Genomic DNA, 13,241 nt, shown 5'->3' on the forward strand with positions numbered 1-13,241 from the left:
GCATTGATTGCTAGTGCACTAGGTCATGTAGTAGTTGTAAATTCTGCTTTGTTCTCATATAAAAAAAGAACAAATCTTCGCAGCATTGCTCTATCTTACTCGTCTTTAACACGAGCCCATTGGTGGTCAGTAGATGGCTTCAGATGGACTGACAATAATACATTTAAAGTACACTGCAGTGGAGACTTGAATCTTCAACCTTATCATTACAAGTCGACTGTTCTACCACTATCCCGCTACTTGTACTTCCTTTTTTCGAACAGAGAATATTAGTTTTTTTAACAATGCAACAAATTATTTTAGATAATGCTGTGAAAAGAGGTAATTAACAGTAGGGAAAAAATATTTTTGAACAAAAGCGCTTATACAACCTGCGTTCTTTTCCAATGATTTTTTTAATTCAGTTCTTGTCAAATTCTCAACATTACATAGATTATAGTGTATTGTTACATTATTATGTAGTTTTTTTAGACGCAGTTAAAACATGCAGTTTCTGACATAAAATCAAATCTTAAAAATCATTTTTCTGCGTTTTCTGTTTTCCAAAATTTATGTTGCGTGTTCACTATAATTCTCCATGCAGGTAAAATAAAGCTTGCTTTGTGGATAACTGCAAATATCATGTTTGTTACGTTGCTACCCAGCGCATTTCAATGTATCTCAAGTCCCGAATCTTTGGCAACTAATCCTGTTGTCAACTGCGGCTAATCAAACTTCAAGAAAAGTAAATCTTCGCCAATTAAACATTAAACATTGCCAACCAAAAATTTATCACGGTTTGTGTTATAAAATATCACACTTTTTAATGTTTATGAGAAAAGTAATGACAAAGTTTTCAAAAAATGTTTTTATTTTACATAGTTTTAGATGTATATAGTTCTTAAAAAGAGTTCTGTCTATTACATGAGTATTAAAGTAGACGAAAAGTAGCCAAAGACCACAGTAGAGAAGGTCATTTAGCCAACATTCGAGATCTTGATGCTTGCAGAACGCCAAAGCATGCAGTTAGTTGACAGTAGTGATGACGAAGAAGAAGATGATAAAGAATCTGAAAGTCACGAAAGCTAGAAATTTTAAATACTTTCAGGGCATAAAGTTAAACAAATACGGGAAATACGGGATTAATATTATATATTATTAGAATTATGGTTTAACAGAAAGAGGTTTTTGGAAATTAATTAGGAAAATGTACCTAAATAATAATAATAAATATTATTTCGCCTATAATAACAAGTTACATGCGCTAATGGGTCACAATAAAATAGCAGGAACAAGTAGAAGGCATTGAGCCTTTTCATCAAACCCTAGTTATTGAGTATTATATGCTAATAAATATTATTGTACATTCATATTACTATTTACAATAGAATGCAAAAATATACTTAAATAAATAAGCCGTCTTAATTTATCATACGAACATCAATCTTTTGTTTTGTACTAAAAATATTTCCTTACATTAATAACTGTTGCGTCTTGCAAACTTATTCACTTCATATTCATTTCATATTTTCGGTCAAAAATGAATTCTACAGATGGGGTCTTCTATGTCGAACTAAAAAAGAACTAGACTTTGAAATTTTGAAATAGTTTTTTGGAATAGTAAAGTTACTTTAGGCATACCTGGTATTATTTCGATGTTAAATAGATGAGAATTGTTTAAAAAATATATATGGCAGTAGTCTGTGTTTACTTTTAATAATGAACAATAACACTTGATTGATGTTTTAATTTAAATGCATTTAGTACATTATTCTTGCAAACCATTGTTTTGGCAGACGTAGATCTGTGTACATCAAAAATATTCTACATGCACGTTTTTTTTTTACTTTATAATTTTAACAATTTAATAATATTAGTACTTGCCCGTACGATTTTACAAAATATTTGGCTGGGTAGTCATTACTCACAGATTCTTACTACAAAAAGATCTCGTCATCATTGTCGGAGTCGCTAAAGTAGCTAGCGCCATGTACCACAACCTCCTTGTACTTATATTCTTTCAAGTGGGTGTGCACAGTAATTACCCTGTCTATATACACTCGCCAGTTTGATTATTGCTGTACATTCCTCGAGTTTTTTTTCCTTGTGAAAATTGGTTCTGATGTTGCCCTCTCGCTCTTAACTTTAAGGTTAATGTACCGGTCTTTCTTCACACTTATGTTGCTTAAGCAATGTCCTTCCAAAGCCTCTATCTTATCCAATGTCTAGGAGTGTTTATTTAACCACTCTGGATAATGCCCAGATTAAACGACATGGTTAACGCAGAAACCTTGCCATATAGGAGATATCATGAGAGTAGGTATTTTTATGAGTCTTTTTAAAGCGGAGATAGCTTGTCTTGGGCAAGATACCCAATCACATACCTCTCGTTGTTTGCAGAGATAGAGTCGCAAAGGACCAGGTTTTCGACATTCACATCCCTGATATTATGGAACTAAACCACTGTATAAGTCTTTTGATATGCTGGTCTCATCTTCAAATTTCAGGGTTAATGACATCATCAAAAAGCTTTTAACACCCAATATCCCCTCAAACATACCTTATTTTAACCAGCAATATAGGAAACGGGTAAACTAAATTCCCTAATAATTTTCTATCTTGCTAACTTCATTATAGTTCCAGTGACACTTATGCCTAAGTGGATTTTTGTACGGGCTTTATCGCCTAGTCTCTTATATTAATACGGAAGTTGTGTCCGTCCGTAACCACCAAAGTGAATATATTTATTTTCCTTTGATGTAGCCGAAAAATTTACGTCTTTCTTGTTAACTTTTTTGACGATACTGCAACAACGTCAATAACATTAATTTGACATCAATATATCTTAATTCAGATTTATTACAATGCTATTACAATGCAATTAAAACTTTAAGGCCAAATAACTTTACAACAAGGTGGTGACGTCAGTTATTTTTTATAGCGTGGGTAACTAGGGACCACCTGAGACTAAATTGGGTTTCCCGAATCCGATTCGGAATGGACCGGTTGAAGACGTCATCAAAAACTCCAACATCTCTAGATTTGTTCGTCATAAGTACATGAAGCTATAAATTTCCGTGATCAACGCTTCAAGATCTATATGATGAATCCAAGTAGGTTAGCAGATATATATTTTCGCCGTTAAATAAATACTACAGGTTAAAGTTTTCTTTAAATATATACAATAATGGCTGGAGCAAAAATAAGTCTCGAGTTGTCTTATCACCAAGCCCCGTTTTTAATCAAAAAGAAAGAGTTAAAAGTTAAATTAATATTAAATATAAATAACAAATATAGTAAAAAAGAAACTCTAACTATATTGATAGATGGAATCACAGTCCAGATATTTACTTGCGCGCGCTTCTAGTGATTATGTAATGCCCGATGTAAACAAACCAAGCAGACACGTTACCTCCATTTCTGCGCACGCAGGAAGAACACAGCACTATGAGTATATTAAAAAATGACGAGTGTGTATCTTAAAGTATTTATAAATGTTTATAAGTTCCGTCGCTAATAATTTTGTTTTTGCATTTTCCTTAAAATTTTTTGGTTTTCATAATTATATTTTGAAAAGTTGGTATTATATTTCTGTTGTAATTAAATTAAGTAGTAAAAAATACATATAAAGTAAATCTTGATACATATTTAATTGATAGACGTTTAAAATCCCAGTTTGACGAAGTATGTGTTGTGTTGGTGCATGTCTGTCTAAACCAAAACGGCAAGCATTTTTGTTTATTATGTAATTTTTTAAATTTGTTTACATTATAATTTGCCCACATATGTTACAAAATGATAAGTAACTGTGTATGAAGGAAAAATAAAGGTTTTTAATCAATGAAGACTTGAGTATTGTTTGACCTTTAATTATCAAGAGTATGTACGTGTTCATTCCATGTCAATGATTTATCTAAAACTGCGCCAAAGAATTTTTTGTTTTTTTCTCTTTATGCTAACATTGTTTACTTTAAGTAAAGGTAATTTGAATTTTGTAACGGTCATAGAATAGTATATATTTAGTTTGACTTATACTGAGGGAGAAATTATTTGCGTTAAACCATTCGTTTATGTGCGCAGGTTCTTGATTAGCCGTTTTGAAGAGATATTTAATGTTAGTATGACAGGAGAAAAGATTACTATCGTCGGCAAATAAAATAAATTTCAACACTTTGGAAGAATTGTGTAAGTCGTTAATGTAAATCAAAAACAGTAAGGCTCCAAGAATGGATTCATGTGGGTCACCGGATACCGCATTCTATTAGTTAAAACGGGCGTCCTTGTATTGTCGTACGCTATGCTATGGTTTGAAGATTTTAGTTTAGATAATAAAATGTTCTGATTTACGGTATCAATTTGCCCCTAGGGCAAACAACCTTTGATTAAAAGATTCTGATAATTCACTTATCAATTCCATGACTACATGGCCCGTTGAATGATGCTTTTGAAAACCAAATTGTTTGTTATATAACCTGTTGTTTGTTATAATCATTTTGCACCAGATGGTCGTAGAGACGGTTATACTTTATCCGTTCAAGAATTTTTGGAAAAGCATGGCAATACTAAAATAGGTCTATAATTAGTGAATTCGGAGCTTTCTCCTGATTTAAAATATATTACTCTATTTCTTTGTTGGTCTTGCAACTTTCCATACTTTAAGTAAACTAAAGAAATAAGATAGAAATGGTTCAATAATGTCATATACTCTTCTACAATATTTACACTACTGTCATCAAGCCCTGAGCTTTTGTTTGGTTACAATGATAAAAAAGCACTTTACATTTCCTTTCTCGGAAGTTCAGATTCACTCATTTAAGTATCGCAAGTATTTAAGTAAGAGCTGCGGGTTTTTGTAGAAAATAGAATTTTGCAGCTCGTTCTGGTCCAACAATGATAAAAAAAATCGTTAGATTTGTTAGCAATTTTATTTTTTGATATGTAAGTTCGTTTTTAATGATAGGACGCTCTGGAAATGTGATCTATAGCTTTGTCAATTATTTTTTTTAATTACGCTCCAGGTTTTTCGGTATTTTCTATCGCTAGGTCAAAATCTGCATGATAATTTTTTTGCTCGCTTTTTAAGTTTTTTAAAAGTATTTTTATAGTTTTTATATCTGTTTTCATTTGAGTAAGTTCTGTTTTTCAAAAACGCTTCATACAGTGGCTGCTGAGATGGCAGTTTCAAGGATAATTTACTTAAGTATGGTAAAATAATAAAAATTTTTATCATAGGCACATTGATGACAACTTTTTTATCTTGAAACATTCTGTCGAGAAAGGACTTAATACATCGATCGATCAGGTTTGAGGGATAGCCATTTTTTAACAGTATGTTTCTAAGATTCTGCATTTCCAAATAAATCCTTGAAAACTCTGAAACAATTTTGAAGATTCAGAAAATCAGTGTAAGATCTAAACCATTTTTATATTCATCGGGGAAAAATTTACTATAACTAGGGCCAAGAGGTGAACCCATGGCAACACTATCGAATTGATTGTATAACTGACTGTCCTACGTGAAATAGGAGTTTTGTGTGGCCAAGGAAAGAAGTTTTATAAAATCACCTTGACATAAATTACTAACTTACTAATAACTATTCGTTTACTTGAAAATGGCCGTCGAACGGCCGAAACGTCGTAAAGTGTAGTGATTATTACTTGTTTTATTTACAACTTTATACACACCAATTTTTCAAAGTTATATCCGTAGTTTTACTTATCAGCTCCCATTTGGCTTCTGAAAAAAATTGCCAAAACTTTTCTGTGGAGCATTTGGAATGGTACGGGTGAGAAGAGAGATCAATGGATTTCGCTTTTTAAAATTTTTGGGGTAGATAAATTGTCAGGAAGAAGTTACTCAGACATCAATGATTAGTAACGTCAGTTTTAATCACCCAGTTTGATAATCGTTGTTAATCACCCAATTTTAATCACCCAGTTTGATAATCGTTGTTTGATAATCTGTCTGTCTGTCTGTCTGTCTGTCTGTCTGTCTGTCTGTCTGTCTGTCTGTCTGTCTGTCTGTCTGTCTGTCTGTCTGTCTGTCTGTCTGTCTGTCTGTCTGTCTGTCTGTCTGTCTGTCTGTCTGTCTGTCTGTCTGTCTGTCTGTCTGTCTGTCTGTCTGTCTGTCTGTCTGTCTGTCTGTCTGTCTGTCTGTCTGTCTGTCTGTCTGTCTGTTTGTCTGTCTGTCTGTCTGTCTGTCTGTCTTTCTGTCACGCAAAATGGTGGCTTAGCTGCGCAATAGCGAGAAGCACGCAATGCGGTAAAAAGGACCGGCGAACCCGTGGATTTTTCACGGGCTAACTAGTGTTATCAATTATGGTAGCAAATGTTAAGGCTACTTTTGTTCATTTGTTTTGACATAAAATATTTTACTTGTGAAAAAAGTATAATCGAAAAATGCATACTTTTTTTCAGAAAAAAATGATTAAGCCTTCTCTAAATATTGAGAAAAAACTGTTTTTGACAAAATTAGTAATAGTAAAAACTCACATATCAATTTCAAATACACATCACAGAAACAATATGTTTTAAATGTAATGGAATCATTCCACAAAACCTAAAAATTAATTTACAGCTGTTCCTGGCATGAGGAATATATTGCATGGCTATGATACTATGATAAATTTTTTTGAAATCTTTATAATGAGGAAATTCATTAGGATTATTCTTAGAACTTGAAAGTCACAACACAACTTTATCTCGTTGAGAGGAATCATTTCGCCAAAAAAAATTTAAAAAACTTTTGCATTTTGCATTAATACGTCATTTTGCGTTAATTCCCCAGCCGTCGAATCAATTTTACAAATGAATAATATAAAAGCGGTCAAATTCAAAATATTTTAAAAAGGCGTAATAGCTCAGTTGGCTAAGGCGTCATAACGTGAGACCTAAGGTCGTGGGTTGGCATCCACCCGAAGGCAGTTTTTCTAAAAAAATGTTTGCGTAAAAGAAACTCGTTGATGACGTAGAAATTAACCATTTTGGACGTAGTTAGTTGGTCAGTTAATTGGTTAGATAGCTAGGAGTTGAAACGCAATACTATCCTCGCAAGCGAGATAGTAATAATACACAATGTCTTGATATTCTCACAGCTATCACAATATAAAACACAATTTGTATCATGTATTAAGTACATGATTATTAATCAGGCGTGTGTCATCATTTCGTGTGTTCAACTTTGTTTCAATTGCGTATGTTCATTTAAAGGCAAAAGTCCACTTCAATCTTTTATCACGTCGGTTCCGAGCGCACGCAATAAAGTGCTTAATATTGTGAAATATTCAAAAGCATTTTTGCACGCGCTGATTGTTTTTGAAGTCAAACTTTTTGACTTTTCAGGAGCGCTGTAAGCGCTGTAAAATGACGTACTTTCATGATTTCTACCAATAAATTTATCACCTGTTTTCATTTGCGCGCGCAATACTGTTTCCAATGGACATTGTGCCGCTTGGAGGGGCAACCGCGCAACGCTTAGTACGTCGTGCTTTGCGATCGAAGTGAACTCAAAGTATGTAATCAGACGCTTTTGTTGCTAGTTTTGCTACGCTTTTAACCCTTCAATGATGATACAGAGAACTATATCGGAGAGGATGACATTGACATGTTGAAGTGTGCGTCGTTTAATATATAATCTGATAAGTATTTCTTTCTAGCAAGAAGTTATTGTTGTTTAAGCTGTTTAAAACGAATTTTTGTTTTTTATGTTTCCTGCCTATTCTTGTAAAAATAAACAGTGTATAAGATGCTTGCAGAATAATTGACTTGAAATCAAGTACACGTTTTTATTTCAGCTCAATAAACAACTTTTTAGCCCTCGAATCTCTGCAATAAATAAATTTGTAAAAAAAACTGGTTTAACAAAAAAGTGCAACAATTTCGAAGCACAATTATCTACAAGGTTTAGATAGAAAATTCAATTATAAAAGAGAAATTTCTTGCTTTGTCTTTAGTTAAAGCCTCTGGAATTATCATAAAACCTACCGATAAAAATGAAGGTAAAGTTGGTGAAGCATTTAATATGACATGTTACGCAACTAATTATGGAATTCCTGCAGCAGTTTTAGCGTGGTACAGAAGTGGCAATAGCACTGCACTGTCTACTGGCAATGCAGGTGAAGCAGTGTCATATACCATCAATCTTGTAACAAGAGACAGTACTGGCGATTACACATGTAAAGCGAATAACACTGCTGGTGAAATTGAGAAGATGTTTCGTTTCACAGCCATAGGTACGGTAAAAATACTTAATTGGATGCCAAATCATCTTCAGGTGTATAGAATTAAGTCAGTTTGGATAATTAAACATACTTAGTCAAAACAGAATCAAATGTACAGCTGCACTGTGTTTTGTAATAAACGGCTTACTTGGTAATAGCTGCTGCTTTTATAGCGAGGGTGACTCATTTTGTAACAAATAATTTGCAACTTCTGTGTTCAAATCATTCAAATTTTTTCTCCCTGGGAGTACATACCTTGAGAGAAAAAACCTTCATTGGAATCGCCCATTTGTGTGCAAAAATATATGTAAAACTACCTAGCAAAGTTAAAAAAAGTATTAAAACATTAGAAAGAATTCTGGGCTGTTTAAACTGGGGAAGATTATTCTTGCAACCAGTTATAATGGTCATGTTTTAACAGTGACAAGGGAGGAAGACTTTAAATTTATTTTATATCAATATGTATTTAGATCAAGCATCTGGATTATTTTTCACACCTTCTAATAAACATGAAGGTAAAGTAGGTGAAAAACTTGTATTAGATTGCTACACAAGTGATTATGGAATTCCTTCAGCAATTCTAACATGGCATAGAAATGACGTTGAACTTTCTGCTAGTAGCCCAGGTGAACAGGTATCATATACTATAGATGTAACAAGAAACAGTACTGGCAACTACACATGTAAAGCCAAAAACAGAGCTGGTGAAATTGAGAAGACATTTCCTTTCACAGCCACAGGTAGGAATTTGTTTGAAACTGTTTAATCGCTCTAGACTTATTTGGCACACTAAATATTTCTTATTGAAACAAAATTTTTGTTAAGCAACCTATATAAGTAAACTATATTTGGGATGATCAAACTTAACAAAAGTTTAGAAAAAGAACGTTCATAGAAGAGGACCTTTATGCTTGCATAGGAGCAATAATAACTAGATTGTTTTATAAAAATGAATTATGCGGAATGAAGGCGTGTTAATGAATAGAATATTGGACGAGCTGTACCTCCCCATTTAATAAAATAAGATGAATAAGTGATGCAACTGTGGCAGAAGAATCAATCCGCTCGCAATTGAATGAATCTTAATGCCCAGTTAGGTTAAAGTTTGTGATGGTCCTGTAGTTTTGTCCTAGTGGCACGTAATTTATTGCACATTGATTGAAGGATTTCGTGTAACTATTGACTTCTGCTCCAGACATTTCACAAATAAGAAAATTGCCTAAGTAATGAATCACCAGTACATTGTCATGAAAGTGATGAACAATGGCTTTATTCAACATAAAGAACTGGAGTATATGTTAGTAGTACAGTATATAGATCTAAAGAAATAAAACACAATATAAGTAAGGAAGCACAACGATTTCATAACATGCAGTGGAAAAAAATTCAACATAAAAAATCCGCAAAAAGTTAAACAAAAAGGGTGATGAAAGGCAGCTAAATGACTGGAAAATGTCTACAAAATAAAAACCTATCAGCAGTAGCCTAAGAAATACCATTGATCCGATTTAACAGAGCAAAGGCGAAAAGCATGTTTGATGCCAAGTTTAGCTAAGAATGCTGTGGGACCCAGATACTAGTTTTAGCGCGTCTTCAAAAGTAGAATATCGCACTGAGACTCTTATTTACATATACATTCGTTAATGCCATTCCCTCTGAGTGATGAAGGTGTAAAATAATCCTGAGCGAACCTTCATTTTTATGGTACTGAACCTACTGGTGAACAATGCAAAAGTGTAATCAGAGGGCTTAAAATTGCCCTGAGGTCTGGTCTAGCACTGGAATGTTAGCGATTGCTTCCCACACTTGTCCTGGATTCAAGCTGGCAGATAGTAAGTTACGTGGTCGGGTAGCTGTACATAGGCCATCAAAGGCAATGCCGAAGCCGAAAGACAAACCAAATATAATAAAAGAATCTAAAGACTGACAAGGATGTTTCTTAGCTATCTTCTAAAAAAGCATCATTGGCAGGACATTGGAAAAACATGAGCAGTGGAGTTGGTTTAATGTTTACGGACAGCGGGGTATTGTGAGGCAGAACGGGAGTCATCACAGTGTTTACATTTGCAAATCGACATTGGTTTGTGCAGTGACCCTGAAGAATCGACAAGTAGCAAAGGTGTCTGCCTGTCTAACTGTGCGGGGGAGGAACAAAACCGCTGTCACTATGCATAGATAGAGACACTGATATAGTGCAGATGGGACAAAGCGATACAAGATGCCCATAGTTCCGGTACTTAAACACCTGCAGTGGGGCATTCCTGCCAATTTGATAAGTTGGACACTAATGCGACTGACGGGCTGAACTTTCCTGGATCCCCAATGTAAACTCGTCGGATAATGAGGCAGAAGTAGGTAGTAAAAGATCAAAATAACGTACTCACTTTTTTTGATTTTGACTATAACAAAATGAAGAAGTAAGGCAAGCAAGCTGAGCTCAATGTGGCTGCAATCGAAAACCAAACTGGGCAGGACGTGGAATAACCTGTGGAAAAATTGCTTCCCACTAAAGGAGTGTCAACGACATAATTTGTATTATATCTATTACCTGTTAATTAGCTTTATCTGCCGTCAGTAGCCATTCCTGCGGTCCCCCTTGTATCCCTCAAAGAATCGACGTAATTTCAACCTGATCAAGTCTGTAACGATAGCTGTTGAGATAATAGGCGATTCGGCAGTCCACGCCGTTTAGCAATTAAGTATATTGAATTAAACTTAAATACCTTTAACAATATAAAAAATTTACATTAACATATAACATAAAGAGAAGACTGACAAAAAATTATTTTTAAAAAAATACGTGATTTTAGTGCTGACTATTATAATAATAACAAGAAGCCCAGGGGCTTGAGAATTTTTGCCAACATCATGAATTGACAGATCAGTTTTAATAATCAATTTAAAAAACTTACCCCTTAAAAAATTTCAGGAATGATAGTGTGTCATTTTAAGTGAGGGCAATTTTATTAGTGATTTAGCTGCGTAGGGTAACAACAGGCTGTTTATTGCTTTTAAAAAAATACAATTTGTTTTTGCAAAAGTGTATGCATTGCATATTTTTCATCATCTGCAGTAGTAGAAATTTTAAAACGTTTTTTTCACAAAGATTTGTGCCCTTGCATTTCCCATGCTAAAATTATTATGAATAGAAAGTTAAGGTAATTTAATTTTGAGTAACTTTTCGAAGTTTTGGCCCTATCTACCAAATTATTTTTAATTTGCAAAAATAAAAACTAGTTGAGAATGTATTTTTTTCATTTGAGTTGTTTGTTTGGTACATGAACCAATTTCAACCTTTTCTACGATTTTGATTTTGTGGATTTACATACTGTACAAAAACGGCGAGTTGGACAGAGTTTGCTTGATTTTAAATGTGGAGCATGGAGAGTTAGAAATATTGGAATGAAAAAATCCCGAAGAAATGCTGGAAGAAGGACTCTGGCAAAAAATATTAGCTGTAATAATGAATGGACGTATGAGAAAATGTTAATTTTTATAGCTAGCATTCGAAGACTTTGTGATGAGTGAAATAGCATGTGTTTAGTAACCAGCCAGGTTATAATATTGAAAAATTGTAAAGTTTGCACCTTGACGTAAACATATGGTTTATCAATAGCGTAGAGATGTTAAGTACATAAAATTTTAAGATTTTAAAAAGCTTTTTAAATATATCCTGTAAGCTTGCTGCCCTACTGCTGGTAGCTAGCTATTAGTACTCCACCTCCAGTTATCTCTACACTTTTACATTACACAGATATTTTCAAACTATATTTTAGTACTAATAAAAAAATTATGATGGGAACACATTGCTTTTGTTTTTTTTTCTCCAATCAAATAACATACTAGATTTCCCTTTAATCAAATAACAAAATCTAAATCAAGAAAAAACTGTCATTTTGGTATATCACATGCATTCCTGCCCTTAAAAATGTACATAAAAGCAAATAATTCTACTAATTTTTTTTTCGGTAAATGGTCCTTCCTCATAGCATTTGCCCCTAGCTTTTACTTTCAAAACTTTTAAGAACGATCAATAATGAAAGTTTATTCAGTACAAAATTTATTGATTTATGACAGTTTCTTAAGAAAACTAAGCTGAAAGATCTAAAACTATGAGTTCTTTCGGTTACTGTATATGACTGAGTATGTCCAGGGGTATATTTAACCCTACTTTTTACTGGCAGACTTAAGTCCAATTTTTCTGGACTGAATAAAGGATTCTACCTCAAAGTTAACACACATTTCAATTAGGCCTATCTGATTTATTTCAAGTATGAGAATTGCCTTTATTGTTTGCTGCACATGTATCTTTCTCAAAATTGACATGCTGTCAGCAATGGCTTATCGGTGTCTATAAAAACGCCTAAATTCAGGAACTAAGATTACTGCTCATATTGTTTGGCTCTTTTTTATTACATCAATGTAAAAACCTTCCAATCGTGCTTTCGAATCGTGCCCAACTGGTTGTGATTTCGATCCATCACATCCATTTTTAAGCACTCTAGAGTCGTCTTTGTGTTTTTTCCATGAAACAACTGCGAGGGTATTTCCCTCAAAATTATTGAGACTAATCACATGAATATAAACTCATAAGTTTAACTAGTTTCATGCTTAGAAGCCTAACACCCTAATCAAAATCAATTGGGAGACATAACTCTTGACAAACACTCGCTAGGAAATTTAATACTATAGCCATAAATAATTATAATAACAGTTAGCTGTTGCATACAACTGGTAAAGTAATACATTTAGCGAGCAATAAGAAAGAGTTGCTATGTGTCTAAAAACAAACATCTTGTAGCTAGATAGCTAGTTAAGCTGTCGCTGTTAAGCACAAATTTGTTATCACTCAAGCTTATATTGTTAAGGTATTTTTATAACATGGTGTGTTTTAAGGCAATAAGTGTAAAAAACTTAAGGAAAAAGGATACAAAGCTTCTCCAATCACCATTTACCTTGCCAAAAAACATCTATTTTTACTATTCGCTTGCCACTTTCACGATTTCATCAGCTTAGACCAGGGTTATTACGGATCCGTCCCGT

At 33.6% G+C, this 13,241-nt stretch overlaps 1 protein-coding gene across 3 annotated transcripts in view; it reads left to right on the forward strand.

Moving 5' to 3' along the window:
• Positions 1–13,241, forward strand: part of LOC130630286 (receptor-type tyrosine-protein phosphatase S-like) — a 49,039-nt gene that overhangs the window by 22,813 nt on the left and 12,985 nt on the right. For all 3 annotated transcript variants that reach the window (XM_057443719.1, XM_057443721.1, XM_057443720.1), the window contains exons 9-10: positions 7,932–8,210; positions 8,669–8,938. In XM_057443719.1, the coding sequence (XP_057299702.1) occupies positions 7,932–8,210; positions 8,669–8,938 (549 nt within the window). The remainder of the gene's footprint in view (positions 1–7,931; positions 8,211–8,668; positions 8,939–13,241) is intronic.

Source organism: Hydractinia symbiolongicarpus, chromosome 2 (genome assembly GCF_029227915.1).
Source record: "Hydractinia symbiolongicarpus strain clone_291-10 chromosome 2, HSymV2.1, whole genome shotgun sequence".
In the NCBI taxonomy this organism is placed as follows: domain Eukaryota; kingdom Metazoa; phylum Cnidaria; class Hydrozoa; order Anthoathecata; family Hydractiniidae; genus Hydractinia; species Hydractinia symbiolongicarpus.